This window comes from Mesocricetus auratus, unplaced genomic scaffold, assembly GCF_017639785.1.
Source record: "Mesocricetus auratus isolate SY011 unplaced genomic scaffold, BCM_Maur_2.0 Super-Scaffold_100023, whole genome shotgun sequence".
Taxonomy (NCBI): Eukaryota; Metazoa; Chordata; class Mammalia; order Rodentia; family Cricetidae; genus Mesocricetus; species Mesocricetus auratus.
Genome location: NW_024429204.1, coordinates 2,130,203 through 2,156,342, shown reverse-complemented (window position 1 = coordinate 2,156,342; position 26,140 = coordinate 2,130,203). Strand labels below are relative to the sequence as shown.

Here is a 26,140-nt window from a genome sequence, read left to right as displayed (position 1 = left end):
GAAATCCAGCTTCAGAGAGGGAGAAGTGACTAACAAAGGGGTCAAGACCACGCTGGAAAAACCCACAGAAACACAAGACCTGAGAAAGTGGGAACTCATGGACATCAGTCTGACAGCTGGGAAGCCAACATAGAACCAAACCAGGTCCCCTGAACTTGGGTGTCAGCTAGGAGCTCTGGGCAGTCTGTGGGACCTCTGGCAGTGGAACCAGGATGAATCCCTAGTGCACGAATGGACTTCGGGAGCCCATTTCCCATGGAAGGATACTCTCTTAGCCTAGATACACAAGGGAGGGCCTAGGCCCTGCCCCAAATGACTTGATAGATTTTGATGATCCCCCATGGAAGGCCTCAGCCTCCCTGAGTGGATGGGGGATGGGATGGGGGGTCGGTGGGGGACATGGGAGGATGGGAGGGAGAGGGAACTGAGATTGATATGTAAAATAAAATTGTTTCTAATTCAAATGAAATTTATATTAAAAAAAGATCACAGAGGAAACAAAAAATTCTTAGAATCAAAGAAAATACAACATAAATACCAACGATGGTTCTCGAAGAGAACCTTATAAATATGAATGACTATACCTAAATAGAACTCAACTAAATAGTACCAACATGTAACTACGGTCTTAGAAACACAAAAACAGGTAAGACTCAAAACTTAGAAGTAATAAATAGCAAAAATTAATTAGTTTTAAAAAATCATGAAACAAAGAGGTAGCTCTTCAAAATGATACACATGATTGGCAGCTCTTAGCCAAACTAACAAAATGAAATAAACACGAATGTTAGGCAGGGAGAAGGGTACGTTACAACAGATACAAACGGGATGTAAAGGATCACTGAAGACTCCTTTAAAATCTCACATTTCAATAGACCAGACACTCCAAAAGGACAAATATGGATAACTCTCTAGACATATATGACCTAGCAAATAAGCAGAGACAAACAAGCATTCATGTACACTGTGGAACATTACCACAATTGCCAGTTTAGGAAGCCAGTCTATACGCCATGAGTGCTCTGAGAAAATGTGGCACAGGTATCAATCAGGTAAATAACTACCTTCATAGAAACATGCCTTAAGTTGAGCATGCAGGACACAGGGATTTGGATGTTAGTCACCTCTAAGGCAGACTGCCCCTCTGAGGAAAAGCCAGTGTGCTCCTACCTTGAGTTTGGAAGGCTTCGCTCATCAAAGTTTCATTCACTGTCGAAGAGGCGGCATTTCCAATATGAGACCAACTCTGATATATTGCTTGCAGCAAAACTGTCTGTGCTCTTGTGGCTTGAATTGTGAGGTTTGGGAGTTCAAAGATGCCTTCAGTTACAACGGTCTGAGATCTTTTGGTCCTGTACATCAAAGTAGAAAGAAAAAAAGGACAAGAATATGCGGAAAGTGTTTACATACAATGTAGTAGAGAAACTATGCTACAAAGAGGCCGAAAGTACACATTTAAAATTGTTTGTGTATGGCATGCATGTGTGTACATACATCCGTGTATATGTTCATGTATGTTTATACATGTGTACCTGTGTGTGGACAGTGAAGCCAGGAGCCACTGTCAGGTGACTTCCTCAGTCGCTCTACACCTCATTTTCTGGGATGGCCTCTCACATAACCTGAAACTCACCCACTGGCTGGAGCCTAGGAGCCTCCTATCACAGACCCTCCCTTCCCCTCCCCCATCGCAGTGCCGTCAGTGAAGCTGCTGTTACAGAGATGCATCACCACATCCAAACCATGCTGACTGAGTCATATCCCCACACTCCTAAATGCCTCGTGTGTGCATGTGTGTGCGTGTGCAATTTTGAAAATTTCTGAAATCAGAGGGGGATGGTAATTGTCACATTATAAAAACATTAAAAAGCAATTATTTATATACTGTGAAATACTAAAATGATAAATTTTGCCTAAAAGGAAGGAGAGAAATCCCCTATGGCATTCCAGACACATGGCTTCGAGTGGCCAGTGGCCCCCTCAGAAAGACAGAGTCAAAACAGTGATGGGACTAGGATGGCCTACTCTTCACTAGCACGCCGGGTATTAAAACACACACAGATTACACATTAAGATAGCCACTGCAAGTTTCCACAACTTTCCAACATTCATTACCATCAAAGAACTCTACCTGAATCTACCCTTCAATCCACAGTCTTGATCATGCTTTGCCACGAAAACCAAGGCATGCTGGGCGATGGTGACACACACCTTTAACCCCAGCAGAGGTAGGCAATCTCTGTGAGTTCAAGGTCAGCCTGGTTTACAGAGCAAGTTCAAGGACAGCCAGGGCAAGACAGAGAAACCCTGTGTCAGGCAATAAAATGAATGAACTAAAAAAATAAATGTCCACTGAATACAAGATTCTTTACACCAAGTAAGCAGAACTTTGGCCATCAAACAGAATTCACAAAACAGTATTTAATTCTAATGGGGACACTTTTCTAAATTGTTTTTTCATTCCGTCAGAGTTTCAAAATGGATAACTGCTTCTCTCTATACTTTCTCAAATTTCCATGTGGATTCCTGGGCGAATAAAAATTCCCTTATTACTAACACTAAAAAAGAACACAAAAACTGGGTTTAAGAAAATGCATCACAAACTTAGACAATGCTGTGATGAGATGAAAGCTCATTGCCTTTACTTCAGATTTATAATCAAAGAAAATACACTTTGCACAGGTCATTTTGACATTGTAAACAAGGTAATTTTGCAATATACACTGGAGATTATGAAGGTTTTCTTTTATACCAATTACAAACAAAGGTATAGTGTGCTACATCCCTTTTAAATTAATTTTTAAACGAAGCAAGCTTAAAATTATTTGGCAACGATTAGTAGCTGATACAATGTACCTACTATTGGTATAACAGTATCAATGGGGAAGGTTTTTCAATTTTGTTTGTCCAATTTAAATTATATGACACAGGCTAGCAAAGGAGGAAAAGTAACAAATGTTACCCAGTTCACCAAATCTTCCTGCTAGACTATCTTTGCTTCAAAAAATATTTAAAGATCAATAGATTTTACAACTTAAAACCACTTGCAGAACTCTTTAAAATGTCAGTGAAAAATATAATAAAAGTGTGACTTTTCCTTGTGATTTATACCACTACATATTTATTTAAAACAAAACAGCTCAATATAAAATCAAACAAAAGCACCTAACAAGTGCTATTCTTGGCTAAAAATATTACCAAGCTGCATTTTTATAGTTATGTTGGTTAATATAAAGTCATTTATTTGGCAAATGTGTAGTGTTCATATTCAGAAATCTTGGTCTGAATATACTTTCATTTTACAGAATAGATTTTAAAACTATCAATTCAAACATTCCCCTCTAGGGAAAAATAAATCCTAGTGGAACTAGTGGGATAAACAACTCATTAAAACTCAACTTGGACAAATTCCAGGATAAATTGAAGGAAATAGAAACAAGTAGATCTTAATTGCATAGTAGCACATACTTTAAATGAATATCCCCAAATTATAATTTAAAAGACTGTGATCCGCTATTTCCTCGAAAATTATAATACCAAGGCAATCAAATTTCTGTGCCAATGTAATTTCTATTTTTAAAATTCTTGCTTTCAGTACATAAATTGAAAATTCAGAAGTGTGGGTCTTTCTACTGGATGCAAAGAAATGAAACAATCCATTCATTTTCCCACAAATACCATAAAATGCCTGCCATATGCACACTTCGGGCACAATCACCAATTCTCTTCAAGACACACTCCATAGCAATTGAAAAAATATTTGAGCAACAGCTGGATATAGAGATTCATACAGAGTTTCCAAATGCAAAGTCTGAAAACACAGAGTGGGTCCCAGAATTTATTTTTGTTATTGCTCATATCCTGTACAATAAAATAGGATTAAGTCATTTTTTTCCAAAATAAAGTTAATACAAAATCTCACTAACTTATGAGACCAGTTAAAACACGAAAAACTGTGTTTGACCTAACACTTCATATTCAAAGTAAAAGCCTGTAAGCTCTTTTTAAAAATTAAATGATAGGTTAGACGAAAGTGTCTGCTGCCTCCTTCCAGCCCCGGGTAACCACTTCCCAAACTGAACAGAGACGCAGACGTCCACGCATCCACCTTGTGCACTGGGAAGACAACAGCTGTTCAGGAGATGGATGAGCGTGTGCCAGCCTGCTTCCCCTGACTAAACTACTTCAGAGTCTACGCATGCTGTTCGCAGCGGACCCATCGATGCCACAGGGTGCTGCACTGCAGGTCAGGTCCCTGGGCGGTGCACCTCAGCCTGCAGCCCTCATCACCCCGGGGGCTAGCTAGGGCACTGCAGACATGACATCCCGTCGGGTAAGACACGAAAGCATCTTATAAGCTGCATGTGGCCCACACCTTCAGTCCCAGCACTCAGAGGCAGAAGCAGATGGATCTATGAGTGCAAGGCCAGCCTGGCCTACATAATGAATTCAAGAACTGCCAGAGATACAGAAAAAAGAAAAGACTATCAGTGGAAAGGGAATTACTGGGTCAGAAGGATACAAATGAAGCAAAGAACAAAGAAATTCAGAAGACTGAAGGAGGGGAAGATGATCAACTCATGGAATTGGGAATCTGTCATCAAGTACTCCTGAGCAAATTGGGAGCAGGGGGGAAGGGGTGAGGTAGAGGAAAGAGAAGGGGAGAAGAGGAGGGGGAGGAGAACATGAGGGATCAGGAAGCTTGAGTGGGGAGAGGAATGGAGGAGAGCAAGAAAAAAGATGTCAATAGAGGGAGCCACTATAGGTTTAAAGAGAAATCTGGCACTAGGGAATTGTCCAGAGATCCACAAGGATGACCCCAACTAGGAATCTAAGCAACAGTGGAGATGCTACCTTAAATGCCCTTCCCCTACAATGAGATTGATGACTACCTTAAATGCCATCCTAGAGCCTTCATCCAGTAGCTGATGGAAGCAGAAGCTGAGATCCACAGCTAAGCACTGAGCCAAACTCCTGGAATCCAGTTGTAGAGAGGGAAAAGTGATCAAGACCATTCTGGGGAAACCCACAGCAACAGCTGACCTGACCTAGTGAGAGCACAGGGACCCCAGTAGTAAAGCTGGGGAACCAGCATTGGACTGAACCAAGCCCTCTGAATATGGGTGCCAGCAAGAGGCCTGAGCAGTCTATAGGACCTCTAACAGTGGAACCAGTGTTTATCCCTAGTGCACAAATGGACTTTGGGAGCCCATTCTTTATGGAAGGAGGCTATTTCAGCCCAGATACACAGAGGAGGGCCTAGGCCCTCCCCCAAATGATGTGACCAACTTTGATGATTCCCCCATGGAAGGCCTCACTATCCTTGGGGAGTGGGTGGTGGTGGGTTGGGAAGTCAATGGGGGGCATAGGAGGATGGGAGAGAGGGGGAAGGGGGAACTCATGTAAAAGAAGATTGTTTCTAAATAAAAAGTTATTAAAAAAAAAGAAACCTGTCATTAGGAAAACTTATTTTGATAATATATGCTAGGAAAGTTATATTTTGAAAACTATTACATTGTATATTCAATAAAAATAAATTTAAAAGATTCATAATAGGCTTTACTTTAAGATAATATTAATGTAGACAAACATCACTATAAAATGTATAAACTGCCTGTGCAAATAAAAGTGTAAGTCAACTACTTATTTTTTTAATAATGTGTAAGGGGACAGTGTAAAACAAATATGTTTTTGTCATGGACAAGGGACAAGGCCAGAGCTTTCTCTTGTAATGCATTTATACTTGCTATTATGAATTCATTTTTTTAAAACCCAAAAGTTCATCTACTGGTGAAATGAGAAACAAAATGAGATCTAATCCACATACACAATGCTCCTTAAATAAAGTTTAAAGGAAGGACCTGGACAGACATCTTAGCAGTTAGGAGCACTGGCTAGTAATAAAGTCTAAAGTGGGGACCCTGGACAGATGTCTTGCAGGTAAGAGCACTAGCTGGTCCTCAAGAGAACCTGAGTTCTGTTCTTAGCACTCACACAGTGGTGAATCCCCAGATGCTGTACCCCAACAAGGCTAAAACACTGTGAGGATCCAACACCCCCAAAGAAATGGCTGCGCCTCAAATAACAGTTATATGTGCTCAACCCTCAAAACATGTTACGAGTATCTTAGTAAATAAAACTCACGCTTTACCTAGGCATGGTGGCTCATGCTTGTAATCCCAGAACTCAGGAGACAGAGTCAAGAGGATCGCTCTCAGTTCCAGATTAGCCTGGGCTACAGACTCCAACCCTATCTCAAAAACAAAAATGAACAAACAACATTTTTAAACAAGTACTGGAGGAAAGTGAACTGAAAGTATATTATAAGTTTTAAGACCTCATCAAAAATAAATAGGGCCAATAAATGTATGATTAACTAGTTTGACTACCTCTACCTACTGTTGATATTAAAAAGTGTGTACATTTGTATTCATGCACAAATCAAAGGCCAAAATGACTTTCCAAGTCTGGCCCACGGTGGACTCTTTCCCTCGGTCATGTGAAGGTCAGAACCGCTTCTCCTAAGCTGTCCCTGGTAACTCAGTCATGTTCTCCTTTCATAAACACACAGAACAGGGTACTTAATACTCACTGTTTAAATTTAACGGTGACTGTTTTTAGTGTCGTCTCCACTATCACTTATTTTCTATGGAAACATGACATGTCAAGCTGTCTGCATTCTACTACTTTTTGCCCTAACTCACATATAGCACAGTGCCCTATTGCATCATGGCTAATTGAACAATATTTACAAGATGGCATCACTTAGACTTCTTAAGAAGAGAGGGCCGGGCATTGGTGGGGTACGCCTTTAATCCCAGCACTCAGGAGGCAGAGACAGGCGGGTCTCTGTGAGTTAGAGGCCAGCTTGGTCTACAGAGCGAATTCCAGGACAGCCTCCAAAACAATACAGAGAAACCCTGTCTCGAAAAAAAACAAGAAGAAGGAGGAGGAGGAGGAGGAGGAGGAGGAGGAGGAGGAGGAGGAGGAGGAGGAGGAGGAGGAGGAGGAGGAGGAGGAGGAGGAGGAGGAGGAGGAGGAGGAGGAGGAGGAGGAGGAGGAGGAGGAGGAGGAGGAGGAGGAGGAGGAGGAGGAGGAGGAAGAAGGAAGAAGGAAGAAGGAAGAAGGAAGAAGGAAGAAGGAGAAGGAGAAGGAGAAGAAGGAGAAGGAGAAGGAGAAGGAGAAGGAAGAAGAAGGAGGAGGAGGAGGAGGAGGAGGAGGAGGAGGAAGGAGGAGGAGGAGGAGGAGGAGGAGGAGGAGGAGGAGGAGGAGGAGGAGAAGGAGAAGGAGAAGGAGGAGGAGAAGGAGAAGGAAGAAGAAGAAGGAGAAGGAGAAGGAGAAGAAGAAGGAGAAGGAGAGGTAAAGGCAAAGGAATAAAAAATTTACTACAAATGATTAAAATTTCAGATCAAGAAACTAAATATTTCATTGTGGTTTTTAGAGTAAATAAATAACATAATTAAGATAACAGTTTTCTGAAGCACTTAGTAAAATTGATACCAATAATTGATACTACAAAGAATCCTATGGCTGGCCCTTTTTTTTCCTCTTCTTTTCTTTCCTTTTCTTTTCTTTCTTGAAGCAGGGTCTCACTGTTCACTATGCAGTTCAGGAGTCCTAGGATCTCACTGTGTAGACCAGGCTGTCCTAGGATCTCACTATGTAGACCAGGCTAGTTTCAAATCCACAAAGACGCACCTGCCTCTCTCTGTCTGAGTGCTGGGATTAAAAGCATGCAACTACCATACCCAGCCACTATGTCTTAACAGATCAAAATATAAACTACATTAGACTCAAATGGAATACGCCATGCATATAAAGTTAAATCCATCTATGCATAGCATAATAAACGACATATGAGGAAAATTTCGTTTACTAAGAGAAACCTACCAAGAGACATTAGGAGTAACTTTAGAATGGTTCTATCCCACAGGACTCATTCCAAGAGTCAATTATAATATGTCCTTTTGTAAACTCTCTGGATTAATGGGCAAATTTCTTTGAAAAGGCAAACAATTACCTTACTAATTTCACTTTCAAATTGTACAGTATTAAAGGAACACAGTATTTTAGAAAAAGATATCCATGGTGACAGATCAGTACAGAGTTGCAACCCAGGGCCATGCCTGAGTTAGTGACCCTACTGCTGCCAGAGTGTGGGAAGATGTCTGTGTTGCCACCTGTCCTGGGTGACCTAGGAAACTGCCCTCCCCTGTGGAAAAACTAGCCCTGCAGCAGGACGTAGCCCCACCCCTCGTCACCCCTGCTTGGGGAAGAGCTGGCTCCTACAGGATAAATGAGGGGGCTGGTCCCGCTGGAGGCCCAGACTGACCAACTCTGCTACCACCAAGGACCGCATCCTGTGCTTTGGGTTGACCCATCCCAACATCTGCCCCATCCATGACCTGCTGGAGGACATGAAGGGACTGGCCCTGTGGAACCCTAGCCACAGGATGGATCTCCATGACTCAGGGCAGCAGCAGGATCTGAGAGGACTTTTGGTGAGGGCTCAGCACTGATGATGTACCGGCCAGAGGCTTGAGACAGACCAACAACCCATTGCAGAACGAACGTTTGCAAGTGAGGCTGTGTGAGCAGAAGGTTATACTGCATGGTGCACAGCAGCCCCCAATACCACTATGACAAGTGAAAATGTGATGGAGAGGCAGGAGGAAAAACCAAACATGTTCTTTTAATTTTTTTTTTATTTCTTTTGTGGAGAGACATACAAAGGTAGACATGGAAGGACTGGAAATCAGTGGGACTGGATTACAGAATCAATTAAAAATTATGTGAATAAAAAAAATGGAGGGTTTCTTATCTTAGGTTGTAAGCAGACTTTTCTTTCTGGCCACCCAGTTTCAAAATAATCACAAGGAAACTTCTTATTATAAATGTTTGTCCAATAGCTCAGGCTTATTACTAACTAGCTCTTACAACTTAACTCATTTCTATTAATCTACATACTGCCACAAGGCTCAAGGCTTTGCCTTTCCTCCAGCATTTCTCTTTCCTTCTGTGTCCCCTGGCAACTCTCCCTTCTTCGCAGCATCCTTTGGGTCTGGAAATCCTGCCTAGCTCTTGGCCATTCAGCTTTTTTTATTAAAGCAATTAGGGTAACACTTCTTCACAGTGTACAAAAAGATTATTCCACAACATCAGGCCTCAATAAAAATATAATTTCAATTGTTTTCTAAAGTCTTATATAAAACTAACAACGTGAGCATACGAGACATGTTTGGATTTTTTTCCATTTCAGAAACTATAAAAATTAACATGAATCACAGTTTAGCAGGTACTCACCAGAGAGCGGGGAGTTTCAGAAGTTTCCCATACAGGGCCGTGCTGAAAGAGGGAATAATTGGTACAGGCGAGCAGTAAGACCCACCGTGACTCAAAGATGTCAGCCCTGCCTGGAAACCGAACACCTGAAACAACAGAGCCCAATCCAACGTTCAGAGTTGAGTAAGTGCGGGTGAGACATCAGCACCAACAGCCCAACAGCTAGCTGCACAATAAATGTGTTAGTGTGTCTGTGCTACTTCCCAAATGCAGCTCCTAGCAAACGTGCGCCTCTGTTTGAGATGCTGTGACAACAGTTAAGCTTCAATGCTTCACCCTTGCAATGAATCTGAAGAGGCACAAACTATTGTCTTTACTGCTGTCTCTTTCTACAGCATACATGCATAACTGAGGGTTCTCGAGCGCTAGGCCATCAGCTGAGGGTGGGGCTCTATTCGGGAAACGCTCTCATCTCTCTCGTGAAGTCCATCACATGAAACCCACTGCTCTTCTGGCACAAAACTAGGCTGTTGGGGTGACTCATCAGATTACAGGTGTTGCCACCAAGCTAAGGAGCTGCACTCAGCATCTGAAACCCACCCCGTAGTGGGGGTATTTTCACACGAGCTGTCCTCTCCCCACCATCTACGGGCCAAGCTTGGAAGCAAGCACCTTTACCCGGTGAACCATCTCGCCGACCCTGTGGGCAACTGAGAAATGCTTCTTCAGTCTGAGGGGAAAGGAATGGAGAGACGGTTTGCCTTCCAAGTGTAAGACCTGACTGTGCCTGGCACGCAAGGATGAAAGCCAGCCACGGCGACACAGGCCGGTAGACTCAGCCGGGGGTTCGCCTGCAGCCAGTGCATGGACTGCAAGCACAGTGCAGACCCTCTGTCAAGAAATCACTGCACAGTGATAGAAGAAGGCATCTGATGCCAACTCCAATGTCAGAGCCACGGGGACAAGGGTGTGCACTCACACGTGTGTGTGCACGCATGCCTGTACAGACTCACCAACCAAACATTTCCTTTATAACAAGAAATTCATGTGAGTCCAACAAGGAGAAACTGACTAAAAATAAGTATGTTAAAGCACTATGAAGCGCTATGCCTATAGTAATTTCCTTATCAAGTATGCCATTTGATTTTAAACATACCCATAGTAAACATTTTTAAATCTTCAAAATTAGGAAAGTCAAAATTGCCTTACAAGCATCAAACTACTAATTTCTAGGAATTCAAAAGGAGATTTTAAAATACAAACATTTTAAGTACACTGGAGTAGTGACTAAATCTCACTTGAAAATTACCTCATGAAATACTGAGTGTGTAAGACTGCAAATGTAAGAACCAAGACGCTCATCCGATACCCTAAGGGAGCAGATGATAACAGGCAGGAGTGGCCTCCTCCGTACCTTAAGGTAGCAGTGGACATAGCAGTGATGGAGCAGGCTATCAGAGGGCTGGGAGAGGCTGCTGGCCACATGCACCAGCCGCTCGGCGTACATCGGCACAGAGTGCTCCAGATTAATCTTATCCACCAGTATCTGGATGCACGGCAAAGGTCGAAGTGACTGGAAGTTTGCGGCATTCGTGAAGTTACTTGAGTTCTGGAAAGTAATGGTAATTACTTTAATTTTAGCAGAACAATGACTGGTCTACATAAATCTCTATCTAAGCAGACTTCAGACCCTCATATCTCTCTGGAAATGTCTTTGTTAGAACTCACACGAAACAACCAAATACAAATGTCTTCTAGAAATTTCAAGTATGCCTCAGCTTTTAAAGAATGCATTTTAGGTAAAATAATCCTTGCTCTTTTAGCTAACCATTTTTAGTTTCAATTAACAGGAAGGAGCATTTACCACTCCTTAATTCCTTAACCATGCTAAAACCTGAGAGGATCCGGCCAAGCATTGAAAAGGCACAATAAAGTATACAAGAAGCCAGACTATGATCTAAAACGTATGTTAAGACACAAAAGTCCTTTATCTCGAGGAGGTTCTGCCAGTGGCAGGGTTGCATGTACCTTCCTGAGCTCACACACTGGCACAGACAGGTTGAAAGATACCTAGAGAAAGTATCCTAATTGGTAAGTACGCCTACCTTTCCCACAACTAACTCTCAAAATGTCCTGGTTCTGGCTTTCAACAAAGAAAACCAAGACCTTCTTTGTCTTGAGACAATCTATTTACATACAAACTGTTTCTCTAACCCAAAAGTCAGTAATATTACAGAGAAACAATATGGCTAAAATTGACTGACTGAACATACTACTCTCACTGTTTTTTCATCACTAGTAATTGTAAAACTACTTTCAATTCAGCTACTGTTTTGCTTTCCATTCTAAATTATTTTGGATTCCTGTAAAAAAACAAACAAGCATTAAAATGAGCCACACCAATCTGAATTGTAAAGCACAATGATTCTGTATAACTAACTCTTTTTTTTTTTTTTTTTTGGTTTTTCGAGACAGGGTTTCCCTATGGCTTTGGAGGCTGTCCTGGAACTCGCTCGGTAGACCAGGCTGGTCTCTTGACCATTTGAAGAACTCCAGAGCCCAAATGATTCCCTTTCCAGGCAAGACAACACCACTGACGGAACCTAACGTTCTCACTAAATCACTCTACTTCAGTGTTGTCTCCTTCTGAACTTCACATGATGGAATCCTACAGAACACCCCCTTTGACTAAGCATCTGTGGGGACTGTGTATGTTCCTTGTTCTTTAAACACACATGAGTGACATTCTGGATGGCTCTCTTTATTTCTGGTAATATTCTTTTTTTAAACAGTGTCTCTCTACGTAGTCCATGAACTTGCAATGCACATCAGGCTGGTCTACCTGCCTGCCTCTGCCTTCCAAGAGCTGGGATTAAAGGCATGCAGCCAGTATGCAGAGCTCAGTTTCTGGTAATACTCTTTACCTTGAAGTTTTCCCTTGATACTACTAAGATCCATATTCAAAAATCGCAATATCTTAATAAACTCTAGAGTTTACTGGCAAATGTTGTGCTCAATGTTTTCTTGGCATCTCCTTCATCTTGAATTACACTTCTCTGAGGTAGCCAGTTCTAGATCCCCCAACTCTCTGGCTATCCACTCCTCTTCCTTCCTGCTTGTGTGGTTTCTTAGAGTAAACTGGTTGTGTACTCAACCTCTGTTCCTCTGGGGAACTTCTGCTTTAAGGTTGTTTTAGGGTTGTTCACGTGTCTGAGTGTCTCCCCTGCACATCTATCGGTGTGTGGGTGCGTGGTGTGTGGGTGCGTGGTGTGTGGGCACGTGGTGTGTGGGTGCGTGGTGTGTGTGGGCGTGGTGTGTGTGGGCGTGGTGTGTGGGTACGTGGTGTGTGTGAGCGTGGTGTGTGGGTGCGTGGTGTGTGTGGGCGTGGTGTGTGGGTGCGTGGTGTGTGGGTGCGTGGTGTGTGGGTGCGTGGTGTGTGTGGGCGTGGTGTGTGGGTGCGTGGTGTGTGGGTGCGTGGTGTGTGTGGGCGTGGTGTGTGTGGGTACGTGGTGTGTGTGAGCATGGTGTGTGGGTGCGTAGTGTGTGTGGGCGTGGTGTGTGGGTGCGTGGTGTGTGGGTGCGTGGTGTGTGTGGGCGTGGTGTGTGGGTGCATGGTGTGTGGGTGCGTGGTGTGTGGGTGCGTGGTGTGTGTGGGCGTGGTGTGTGGGTGCGTGGTGTGTGGGTGCGTGGTGTGTGTGGGCGTGGTGTGTGTGGGTACGTGGTGTGTGGGTGCGTAGTGTGTGTGGGCGTGGTGTGTGGGTGCGTGGTGTGTGGGTGCGTGGTGTGTTGGTGCGTAGTGTGTGTGGGCGTGGTGTGTGGGTGCGTGGTGTGTGGGTGCGTGGTGTGTCGGTGCGTGGTGTGTCGGTGCGTGGTGTGTCGGTGCGTAGTGTGTGTGGGTGCGTAGTGTGTGTGGGTGCGTAGTGTGTATGGGTGCGTGGTGTGTGGGTGCGTGGTGTGTGGGTGCGTGGTGTGTGGGTGCGTGGTGTGTGGGTGCGTGGTGTGTGGGTGCGTGGTGTGTGTGAGCGTGGTGTGTGGGTGCGTGGTGTGTGGGTGCGTGGTGTGTGTGAGCGTGCCTGTGCCTGCAGAGGTCAGAAGAGGGTGCTGCACCTTTCGCTTACTGCTTTTCTCTGAGCCCTTGGAAGGACAGCAGTAAGGACAAACAGAAGTGTGTTAGTCCTACAACAGCCAGTTCCGGTCCTGAACAGGAACGAGATGATATATTTAGACTATTGGCTTCTCTCATTCAGGTAAAACATTAGGACTTTCTGAATACCACTCTTGGAGTGCAGCTGGGGGACCTATATAAAACTTAGCTGCAGTGTTGGACAAATATACATGCTTTTTCACACATGCTCGAAGTGCTGTCATGAGGGAAAGAAGTTAACGGCAATCTTAATTTTGCCCTTGTTGTGTAAATAAAGAAAGGATAAGTGACTTGAAGACACAGCAGGTAAGGGAACTTGCCTCTAAACCTAAAGTCAAGAGGTCAATCCCTAGGACAGCATGGTAGGAAGAAAAAACTGACTCTGACAGATTGTCCTCTGACCTCCAAAAGTATGTTACGGCATATAGAGCACACACACGCACACATACAAAGACAGAGAAAAAGAGAGAAAATACAATATTTTTTTAAAAAATTAATTCATCAGAGTTTTTTGATTTCTAAACCCAGATGAGAAAACCAAGAGTTCAAGTTGTGAAGCAACTGCCTGATGTGATACAGCAGCAATATGCTCCCATTTCTAGAAGCCACACTACTCAGCATTTCTTTACATAGCCTTAACTTAGACTTACTAAAAATAAATCAATGTCACTTTCTAAAAGTCAGCAATTACATAGTTACACTGAGTTTACTCCATCGGGAAAATGCATAAGCAGACACACTCTAACAACCAGGAAGACACACCCAGCAGAGAGAGACTTCCACACAACAAGTGTACCTTTCCTCCCATGATGACAGGCAGCAGGCGGTCCAGCAGATTGAACTCCGCCATGAAGACGGTGCAGGTACATCTGAGCAGAGTGACACTCGTGTGCCGGGTAGGAATGTACTCCTCCAAAGAAGCCAGTTCCTCGAGGCTCGGCATTGCTTCCCTCTCATCCTTACTCTCTAAGGAAAATGACGAAAGCCCAGTAGAGGATATGCTAGACAGGCTAATTTTCTTAACCAACTAAAAACTGAATCAGTTCCCCAGTTTTTAAGGGTAATTCTTCAACACGAAACAGTCAAAAAACAAGTCACTCAATTGTAATACAAATTACTGGATAATATAAAAGTGTAAGTCCTAGGTATACAGAAATCAAATGTTTTTCTGGTATAGCTTTGTAGGAACTCCTAATTTCTTTCTTTAAAATAATACCGATTTTCTGGACATTAAAATACCACTAAAATTAAAGGTATAAAGACAAGCCACAGACTAGAAAGAAAAATAAGGTTGTTGCAGACAGATACATGGATAAAGATATATACAGATAGAACAGAGGTCCCCACACAGACAGATTTATTTACGTGTGAGGGCTTTGCCTGCATGTGTGTCTGTGTAGCTCATATGGGCCTGGAGCCTACAGAGGCCACAAGAGGTTGTCAGCCCCCCTGGAACAGGAGTGACAGTGGTTATCAGCTGCCCAGCGGATGCTGGGACTAGCATTAGTTCTTCCTATGAAACAGAGGTAAATCCTCTTAACTCTGAGCAGTCTCTGCAGGCCCCAAGATGGATATTTGTTTAAAATTTAAAACCCCTTAAGATAATTACGAGGAAATGGGGTTGGGGTAACTTATCCATCTTACCCAAAATATGGCTTCTTCAAACAGCCAAACAGTATATAAAAAGCTGGATACCATTAGGTCTCATTTAACCACAAATGAAGTGACAGTATAATAGGAACACGCACTAGGATGGTTACAGCTTAAAATATGGAAATTACTGCATGCTGACAGGCATATAGGAGACAAGGTCAGCAACCTTTCCCTGTAGGGTCATGCTGCAAATAAACATTAAGCTTTGTGGGCCAAATCATGTCACAATCACTCAGCTATGCCACTTTAACACAAAAGCGGTCAAAGACAGTGGCCACAGGAGCCTCAACAAACCTGCGTTTGTGGGACTTGATGTTCAAAACACACATACACATTACAGACATTCACATTTAAATTTCATGTAAGTTTAATATGCACACAATGAAATTCTTTAGCTGTTTAAGATATAAAAACATTTCTGCCTGTGAACCATAAAAATTAGGTAGCAGGCTATATTCTGATTAAAAGCAACTGAAAATCCGTACTCTACTGATAGGAGTAAAACGGTTCAGCCACTCATAAATGCAGTTTGGAAGTATCTACTGAGAGTGAAAATGCACACTCTTTTAAGCTAGTGTTTGCTATGAAAACAGCAAAAGAACTAAAATTTAACCAAATATTGAGAGTAAAATGAGTAAGTAGATTATATCCACGCAAATTTCACAAGAGTAAATGCCATTTAATTCCATTTATAAGAATTCAAGACAAGCTTGGTGGTGAATGCCTTTGATTTCACCACTCATGAGGCAGAGGCAGATACATCTCTGTGAGTTCAAGGCCAGTCAGCTCTATATAGCAAGTCACAGGCTATCTAAGGCTAGACAAGGAGACTTTATTTCAAAAATAAAGCAACAGTAGAAAGAGGCAACTCTCAGAAGTTATAAGTAATGATACTGGTTATCCTTGAAGACAGAAAAATGAGCAATCAGAAGAAAGCACAATGAGGACTTCTAAACTGATGATGTTTTTGTTTTGGAAGCAGTTACTTAAACACATAGGGTTAAGACTACAAAGTTCATAGAATTGTACCCTTAGATTTTCACTTAAATATACAGTGATTGGGAAATTCAGAAAAAGAACACAGCAGCATTGTTAACAACTTAAGATTTAAAACATATGTAATCATATATATCTACAGGCGGATATGCAAGAAATTTGGCTAACCTAACATTCCTGGCTAGAATCCAAGCATGATTTAACAAGGTATGTTCACTCCAATTATATAAATTACAAACTTCTAGATCTTCAGTCTACAAATCATTAGGGAAGCAATAGGTGAGCATCATGACTGATCATCAATCCCATCTTTCTTTCTGTTGTATCCTGCTTGGGTACTTTTTAGTACTTCACGCCTGCTACCCAAGCTCAAGCTTAAGCTGCAGAGCATGCCCCACTGACCCAACGGTGCATTGTACTAGACTAGTCATTTCAGCAGAAGAGTGGGCATCAAAGACATAAGTACAGCAAAGACACAGAAACAGACAACACAGAAAGTAAAATTCTAATTGAATATAAACTATATGTTTGCATAATGTATACTTACATATTATGTATTTATATATTCACATTCAGTATACAATGATATGCATGATAGACTATCTTACCATCAGAATTCCAGCCTCTACATATGCAAGTCGAGGAACCGCAGATAATGGGGGAGAGGTGATAAAAGCAAAGCAAAGTATATCCCTAAAGAACCTCTCAGAGCTTTCCAAGATTTGAAGATGCAAATGAAATAAAAATCCTGAAATCTTGAACAAACAGAAAATGGAGTGCCAAGGAAACACTCCAGAGTGAAAACTACTCAAGAACAACACAGGAGCTGACCACACTCTGGGTTGTTTGTTTTGTTTTGGGGGGTAGGGATGTTTATTTGCTTACTTGATGGCTTGACATTTAAATGCTAAGTTTACTTTTTTATAATTGCTTTACTTTTTGTTCTCTACGCATGATAACAAATAGAGACAGAAGCTTTAATTTTTGACCACATCTATTTTCTCACTGATTACTAGCACCCTGGCTTTGCACGCCCGAGTTTGTTTGCTGATGTTCAGGTCTCATTATCTGGCCCAAGCTGACCGTGTACAATCATTCCCACCACCCAAGTACTAGGATTACAGGCATATGTACATACATCACATTTATCAGATAACAAACTAGTTCGAATTTTACATATATATTGTTAAGTATTCTGAATATATGTATGTGTATATGTACGTATATACGTGTACGTATATATATGTATATATGAGATAATTCTTCTATAGGGAAGTGTTGTGGAATATCCCTTTATACTGTGTGAATATGTGTCACTGTGATCAGTTTAATTTAAAAGCTAAACAGTTAATAGCTAGGCAGGATTTTCCGGGCAGAGAGAACGCTGGGAAGAAGAGGGGTGGAGTGCCAAGGGTTACATTATGAGAGCTGGCTAGTGGCAAGCCTGAACTCTCCTCTAAGCATTTTTAACTAATAAGTCTCTGTGTGATTATTTGGCATGGCTGGCGGGCCAGAAAAATCTGCCTTAAGATACTTGTGTGGTGGCGTGAAAGAAAACGTGCCCCAAAGGGAGTGGCACTATTAGGAGGTGTGGCTTTGTTGGAGTGGGTGTGGCCCTGTTGGAGGAGGTGTGTCACTGTGGGGGAGGGCTTTCAGGGACCCTTTGCCCAAGCTATGCTCAGTATAACAGACAGTCCACTTCCTGTTGCCGGTGGCTCAAGATGCAGAACTCTGATGATGGACTGAACCGCTGAACTGTGAGCCAGCCCCAATTAAATGTTTTCCTTTATAAGAGTTGCTGTGGTCATGGAGTCTCTTGACAGCAATAGAAACCCTAAGACTCCTTGCTTTGTTTTGTTTTGTTTTCATTTAGAAATAAGAACTCTTTGAATTTATGTCAAGTATATGGGCTTGGAAATCACCTTGCAGGTAAATAAGAGGACATGTCACACTTTAGGTAAATAAAAAATAAATCATGTCCTCAAAAGGAAACTCTGTATCTACTACTTTCACCTGCTTCCTGTGTTGATATTAAGATCACCAACTGGTAGTCACTATTCTATACTGACGTCAACTATATTTTCAGTTTGAAATTAAAAGGGAGAAAGCAATCGAGGAAGACACCGAGTATTGACCATGGACAAATGTCTCATCGCATGTCTATGGTCTAGAGGATCGAGGTCTGATGAGGTGCAACCAAGTACTTTCACCTTGATGCCTGACATTCCAGAGGATGGCATACAGCTTCCCACTCAGTCTATGACAGCAAAGCCAATTTCTGACAATACTTGTTTTCCAGGCAGAAGAAAAGGAAAGAAAAAGTAAAAAGGCACCTCCCATCCCAATCATACACCACAAAGAAGATGCATCGTCTTTGATTTTATTACAGAACTTTGTGTTATAAGAAAAGAATGCAGAAAAAATTACGTTTCACAATAATTTCTACTCAGTATATATATAGAGAGGAATGGAAATTTTTAAATGCTACTTAAAAGTGAGATCACAGACTGGAGATACGGCTCAGTAGTTGTAACATGTGCTGCTTTAGAACACAAAAGTCTGGTTCCCAGCTGTCAGAAGGCTCACAACCCCTGCAAATCCAGCTCCAGTACATTTGACCTCTTCTGGTGTCTGTGGGCACCTGTATACACATGACATACACTCATACAAACATACACACATACCCACAAATAAAAAGCTAAATGAAGGGGCTGGAGAGATGGCTCAGCTGTTACAGAGCACATGCTGCTCTTCCAGAGGACCCTAGTTCAATTCGTAACATCCACACAGCAGCTCACAGCTGTCCAGTTCCAAGGGAGACAACACTCTCACACAGACATACACATAGAAGGGGGAAGGAAAGAGGGAGGGAGGGAGGGAGGGAGGGAGGATGGAGTGGGAAGGGGAGGGGAAGGGGGAGAGGGAGGGGATAGGGGGAGGGGTTGGAAGATCAATGTACTTAAGAAAATTTTAAGCTGAGTGGTGGTGCACACCTTTAAATTCCAGTACTCGGAGGGCAGAGGCAGAAGAAGCTCTATGAGTTCAAGGTCAGCCTGGTCTACAGAGTGAGTTACAGGACAGCCAGGGCTGCACAGAGAAACCCTGTCCTGAAAAAAAAAAAAAAAACTTAAAAAAAAAAATATGCCAGGCGTTGGTGGCGCACGCCTTTAATCCCAGCACTTGGGAGGCAGAGGCAGGCAGATCTCTGTGAGTTCGAGGCCAGGCTGAACTGACAGCCTCCAAAACAGAGAAACCCTGTCTTGTAAAACCAAAAAAAAAAAAAAACATTTTAAATAAAAAAAGTGAGGGTTGAAGTTCAAGCTCTATTCTGACTCCATTGGTAAGTTCTTAACCAGTACACTATATTCTCTCCTTATTGTGTTGTTTTTCTAGAGTTGTTTTTATTGAATTGAAAGTAATTTATTTTAAAAAAATATAATAACTATCTTCATAGCATGTATTAAACTTTGTTGTATAGCAAACTCATTTTTATCAGTAGTTCCTTAAGTTTCCTGAGTGTTAAATCTGCATGTTCAGGTATTATTTCACAAATAATATATTTAAAAGACTATTAAAAGGCATGGCAACGGGAGCTGAGAGATGACTCAATGGATAAGAGTACTGGCTGCTTTTCCAAAGGACCCCTGTTCAATTCCCAGCACCTACATGTCAGCTTAAAACTGTCTGTAACTCCAGTTCCATGGAACCCGTCACCCTCACACAGACATACATGCAGGCAAAGCACCAATCAAAGCAATATAAAATAAATTTTTTAAAAGCATTCCAATGAAATGCTGACAGATATGGCATATCAAGTCCTTATGCCAAGAACTTCCAAATTTAATTTTTTAAAGATTTCCACAAACAAGTACACTCACTAATTTGATAGATGCACACAGGAAAGCCCATGCTAACAGGCAAATATATAATACAGATAAAGTAAATAACATAGAAAATCTGAGTTACACAGTCAGTGAACTATCTTGGCAGATAAGAACTAAGTCAAAAACAAACCTGGTTTTAGCCTGCTGTATGGTTCATATTCATGTTCCAAAGCACAGACAACCATCTTCAAAATCCGATGCACCGCACTACTGTCCAGTCGCAAATCCAGAGGACCTACCACAAGGCTTTTGGTAGACTTTTCTTGGGCTATTCCCAAATCCTCATTTTTCCCTGAAGGAAAGTCTTGCTGACTGGCTGGACCTAAAGAAGTCAACTTTGTATTAGTATTTTAAGCATCAATCAGACATAGAAATGAATACATAGATGCCATATTTAATTCTGACTAATAAAAACCACCCTTACAAAAACGCTGCTAAAAACAGGAGACAGAAATTTGCTGGCACATTCTTCTCTGTTTGTAAACAAAGGCCTTACCTGCAAGATCAGTCCTGAAAACAAACTGCCATCATTGACTGTCACCGCACCGCGGCTCCTTATTTACACTACTGTTCCTAACATGGTTTGCGATCATCATTTACTTAATGTCTATTTAAACCTGCGTTCCACACTGAAAGAACTTATCTCTATTTTTCTGCCCATAACAAACCTCTAATAAAAATATCTATACGTAGCCTTCAAAATGTGTTTAGTACAAAGAAGTATTTGCTTTTTCTGACATGCTAGTGTGAAGTGGAATTTTATATATACATTTTTTGCATGCAGTATGTACGAATACTATCTTAAAGGTATTTTCACACAGCTACACAAGAATTTTAAATGCCAAGATCTATTTGAACATTGTATTATAACACTAAAATTCTATTGCAACACTAAAATTAAACCCTTCCCCGTAAAATACCTGAGGATAAATGTAGCACAACAGAATGTAGTCTGCCAAGGGTCAACTAACTCTGAAATTGCCTTCATCTCCTGCTGCTCAAGGAGAGGGAAATGTGAAGCTGAGAGAAGCCATACCTTTGCCAGGGCTGCGCTCCATCGTGTACAGGTAATCCATGTAAAAGGCACCAAACCTTTGCATGCCAGCCATTTCAGTGTATGTCTCCTGCCAACAGAGAAACACAGACACGGCCCGGAGAGATCACCGTGTGAAAGCAGAGACATCCTGTTCACAACCCTATACACACTGCATCGGCCCAAAGGATTGCCAAAGCAAAGGAGAGGTTATCCAAAGAATCCACTCCTAAGCAAAGAAGTGTTCCTCTAAGGCCGACCTCACTAGAGGCCAGCCTTACTTCTACTAGACATCTGGAACACCGTCTAGTTAATGAATAGCTTTAATGAGTAGGTAGTATACACTCCTGACCTTTATCATTATCACAAAACTGTCCAATAATGTCTCCTTCAAATAAAGTCAGTCCACAATTACCTCAATATACTGACTTAAAGTACTTCAAACACTGAGGATACACAGAAATGTTCTAAATGTGTGTTCGTCACACCAGGAAACATTAAATTCTTTAGCTTTAACTATGAAAGCCAATCTCAATTTAAAAATTAAAATGTAAATTCTATGTTTATACTACATGAATACAAAGGTAATTTTGCTTTTATTTATCTTAAAAATGCACTAATATCCTATAAGCATATTTAGGAAAACTGAAAAAAGGCAAAAGTATGCAGTGAAAAGTAAGTTTGTTCTCTTCATCAATCTTACAGTTTAGAACCAACAAGAATTAATAAAGGTAATTCTATGTGATCCCTCTATAAGGAATTAACAGTAAAGTGTGCATAAACAAACATGGCTATACCACAAAACGCTGAACATCTCTCCACATCCCTTAAGCCTTTCTAGATCGAGAACCTAGACCAAAACATTCCAGATGTTGTGACAGACAACCAGTGCTTGGAAGAGACTGAGAAGCACAGCAACCAATCACAAGTACCCACACAATGTGTCCACCAGCCACAACAACAATCTGGCTCAATTATCTATTTCCTGACCTTGTGGTGAGCTGCATCCAAGATAAACTCTGCCCGGGTGCCATTGTTTTCTGGGCTTCGGTAATCAAACAGTGAATTTGTAAGGTATGTCAAACCTTTTGTACTCAAATTTTCACCACAAATGAAGAAGCAGGCTTCCTGAAAAAAATAACATATAAATATGAACTGGAGAAAAAGTCATTAGACCATGAAAGAACGCTGTATATACTACACTCATTTGGTACTCGACACAAATCACTAAAGTCTAATGTGTTATGAAAAGAAATGCTGTCTCATGTTTACTGCTTATTTTGACTAAGAACGTCTAATTAACCAAAAAGGAATTCCAAGCAACTGCCATAAACAACAAAGAAGCATTTATGAATGGAATATATTTGGAATGACTATCCAAGTGTTAAGTATTATCAACTTTTCATATCTCCAGAGACACATAATTTCTTGCACAGGAAATGCAGAGGGAACAGAAAAGCCCTCTTTCAAGCCACAGATGAAGGCAGCCAAGCACACGTGATGTGTCATAATACACTGCATCACTCTGTACTCTATCCAAGCTCACGTGACATGTCATAGTACACTGCATTTCCCTGCACTCTATCCAAGCACACGTGACGTGTCATGAGTACACTGCATTATTCTATACTCTATCCAAGCACACGTGACATGTCATGAGTACACTGCATTTCCCTGCACTCTATCCAAGCACACGTGACATGTCATGAGTACACTGCATTATTCTGCACTCTATCCAAACACACATGACATGTCATGAGTACACTGCATTACCCTGCACTCTATCCAAACACACATGACATGTCATGAGTACACTGCATTATTCTGCACTCTATCCAAGCACACGTGACGTGTCATGAATACACTGTATTATTCTGCACTCTATCCAAGCACACGTGACGTGTCATGAGTACACTGCATTACCCTGCACTCTACCCAAGCACACGTGACGTGTCATGAGTACACTGCATTTCCCTGCACTCTATCCAAGCACACGTGACGTGTCATGAGTACACTGCATTATTCTGCACTCTATCCAAGCACACGTGACGTGTCATGAATACACTGTGTTACCCTGCACTCTACCCAAGCACATGTGACGTGTCATGAATACACTGCATTATTCTGCACTCTATCCAAGCACACATGACATGTCATAGTACACTGCGTCACCCTGCACTCTATCCGAGCACACATCACGTGTCATGAATGTACTGCATTTCCCTGCACTCTATCCAAGCACACGTGACGTGTCATGAGTACACTGCATTATTCTATACTCTATCCAAGCACACGTGACATGTCATGAGTACACTGCATCACCCTGCACTCTATCCAAACACACATGACATGTCATGAGTACACTGCATTACCCTGCACTCTATCCAAGCACACGTGACGTGTCATGAGTACACTGCATTTCCCTGCACTCTATCCAAGCACACGTGACGTGTCATGAGTACACTGCATTATTCTGCACTCTATCCAAGCACACGTGACGTGTCATGAGTACACTGCATTTCCCTGCACTCTATCCAAGCACACGTGACGTGTCATGAGTACACTGCATCACCCTGCACTCTATCCAAACACACATGACATGTCATGAGTACACTGCATTACCCTGCACTCTATCCAAACACACGTGACATGTCATGAGTACACTGCATTATTCTGCACTCTATCCAAGCACACGTGACGTGTCATGAATACACTGTGTTACCCTGCACTCTACCCAAGCACATGTGACGTGTCATGAATACACTGCATTATTCTGCACTCTATCCAAGCACACATGACATGTCATAGTACACTGCGTCACCCTGCACTCTATCCGAGCACACATCACGTGTCATGAATGTACTGCATTTCCCTGCACTTTATCCAAGCACACGTGACGTGTCATGAGTACACTGCATCACCCTGCACTCTATCCAAACACACATGACATGTCATGAGTACACTGCATTACCCTGCACTCTATCCAAACACACATGACATGTCATGAGTACACTGCATTATTCTGCACTCTATCCAAGCACACGTGACGTGTCATGAATACACTGTATTATTCTGCACTCTATCCAAGCACACGTGACGTGTCATAGTACACTGTATTACCCTCTAAAATAAGGAAACCTTCACTTACAGTCTCACTTCTGTTCGTATGCTCTTCAAAATCTCTCACACCCATAATTCCTTTAAGACACATGGCTCTGCAGCCTACAAATCCAATCTGACAGTCGAAGAAAGGCTCTCCCATCATAAGGGCCTGTAAGGAAAGGGGACGTTAGGATTAAGAACGTGTGTCTAGTAAAGGCACTACAGCCTCTCCTTGTAGACTTTTCTGCATCAACAGCTAGGACTGCCGCCTTTCAAAGGCATTCGGAGATGGTCCACTACAACACAAACAACTTCCTGTCTCTGTCGTCGCAAACCTTTGTAGCCTCAGTGGCCGGCACTGTGAACAGGAATCCTCCCACACCCACACAGGCACACATTACACAACAAATTCATGTTGCATGTTAACGGAATCATGATTTCAACCAATAATACTGACTGAAAGAGAATGAGTGCAAGACTGTAAAGCCAAGTATTTAAATACACAGCTTTGACAAAAGCCCATGTTACCATGTTTAATGCTCAAAAGATTACCTCAATTGTAGTTCCTTCTTGTTCCCAACACAAAACTTCCTTAGATTTTACTTTCTGTGGGCTGTAATAGCTACTTTCAGGTTGCATTTCAGTGAGCTAAGAAATAGAAGAATATTTAGTAAATCAAAACTAGCCATAAATAGCAATGCACTGTCATTTTCATTATGCATCATGAAAATAAGGCCAATTTTAAGATACAGGAAATTTAATTATTAAGCAGAAAAACAGGTGCAAAAGAAAAAAAACAGCTGTTACAAATTATCCATGGACTAAAGAATAGTCAAACATGCTAGTCTAAACATAAAAGCAACATTTTTAACTCCTTCATAGCACTTTAAAAAGAAAAAGCTACATATACTCACAGTCCCGCTCATAAAATGGCTCAAATACTCAACCTATGACTTTAATTTGCTTCATTCATATATGATATATATTATATATACTATGGCTTTAATTCATGTCATTCATATTTTCAAGTATGTTTCAGTTCAATCATTTCCAAGATTCATTGATATTTTTAAAGGAAAAGAGCTCAGGAGAAGACGTTCTAGTTCACAACGAAACACATCCCCTTCTTGATGTCACAGGTCTTCTCAGTCACACAGCAAATACTATCATCCATTAGGAAACAAGCGCTGATGTGGACAGCGACACAACACAGACACTTCTGTTTCCCTGAAGCTTGCAGTATATGAGTCATATAACTTATTTTAAATGACTTCCCCCTTCTGCTTGTTTCTGTTTGGTTCACTGGTTTTTTGTTTTTGTTTTCTGAGATACTGTCTCCCTACGTAACCCCTGCTGGTTTATCTCACTGTGTACCCCAGCTAGCCTCAACTTTGCAGCACACCCCTGCCTGTGACACTCCAGTGCTGGTAATAGGAGAGGCCCCGACCTTAACTGCACTTCTCTCGATACAATGGGCCAACCTAGTCTGCATCACAGAACAGAGAAATGAAATGTCAGGAGTTAGTTAGTCTAGAAACAATCAGTGCGGCATGAGTCTCTGCTTATTGGTTTGGCTGCACACCGTGATAGCACAAACTGGTAACAAACACAGAGCAAAGGGAGAGGGAATTCTACACTACTGCTGCAACTGTAAAATGCCTTCCCATATGAAAGGGAATTTAATTAACGTGTCCTTTCTGGATCTGGCAATGATTTGGTAACTGTTATTCACGCAAAATGAATAGAAGATATTCTTCAATTTGAAATACAAGACAAAGATCACATCTTTTAAAAAATTTAAGCCAAATGAAAGTTATTGAACTGGGAATTATAATTTTAAGCCGACCTACTTTATACTGAGAAGCAACCAATCACTCTCATTTATTCTAATAATTCTGCATTTTTTCTCTTACAAATAAGCTTTTATTTCTTTTATGTTTCTAGTAATGGCATATTCAAAGTTGCTATTTTTAAACATAATCCTGAAAGCTAAAAGTATTTAAGTGCAATTGGATTTTAAAACTTGATCAGCCTTCAGCTGTCTAC

At 41.7% G+C, this 26,140-nt stretch overlaps 1 protein-coding gene across 6 annotated transcripts in view; it reads right to left on the bottom strand.

Annotated features, from left to right (window-relative positions):
- The window catches only part of Vps13b (vacuolar protein sorting 13 homolog B), a 431,910-nt gene that overhangs the window by 369,016 nt on the left and 36,754 nt on the right, over positions 1-26,140 (bottom strand). For all 6 annotated transcript variants that reach the window (XM_040730366.1, XM_040730368.1, XM_040730367.1 and 3 more), the window contains exons 8-16: positions 24,647-24,742; positions 24,141-24,263; positions 21,983-22,120; positions 20,996-21,083; positions 20,090-20,281; positions 14,223-14,392; positions 10,697-10,891; positions 9,304-9,428; positions 1,171-1,352 (exon numbers count right to left, since the gene is read on the bottom strand). In XM_040730366.1, the coding sequence (XP_040586300.1) occupies positions 1,171-1,352; positions 9,304-9,428; positions 10,697-10,891; positions 14,223-14,392; positions 20,090-20,281; positions 20,996-21,083; positions 21,983-22,120; positions 24,141-24,263; positions 24,647-24,742 (1,309 nt within the window). The remainder of the gene's footprint in view (positions 1-1,170; positions 1,353-9,303; positions 9,429-10,696; positions 10,892-14,222; positions 14,393-20,089; positions 20,282-20,995; positions 21,084-21,982; positions 22,121-24,140; positions 24,264-24,646; positions 24,743-26,140) is intronic.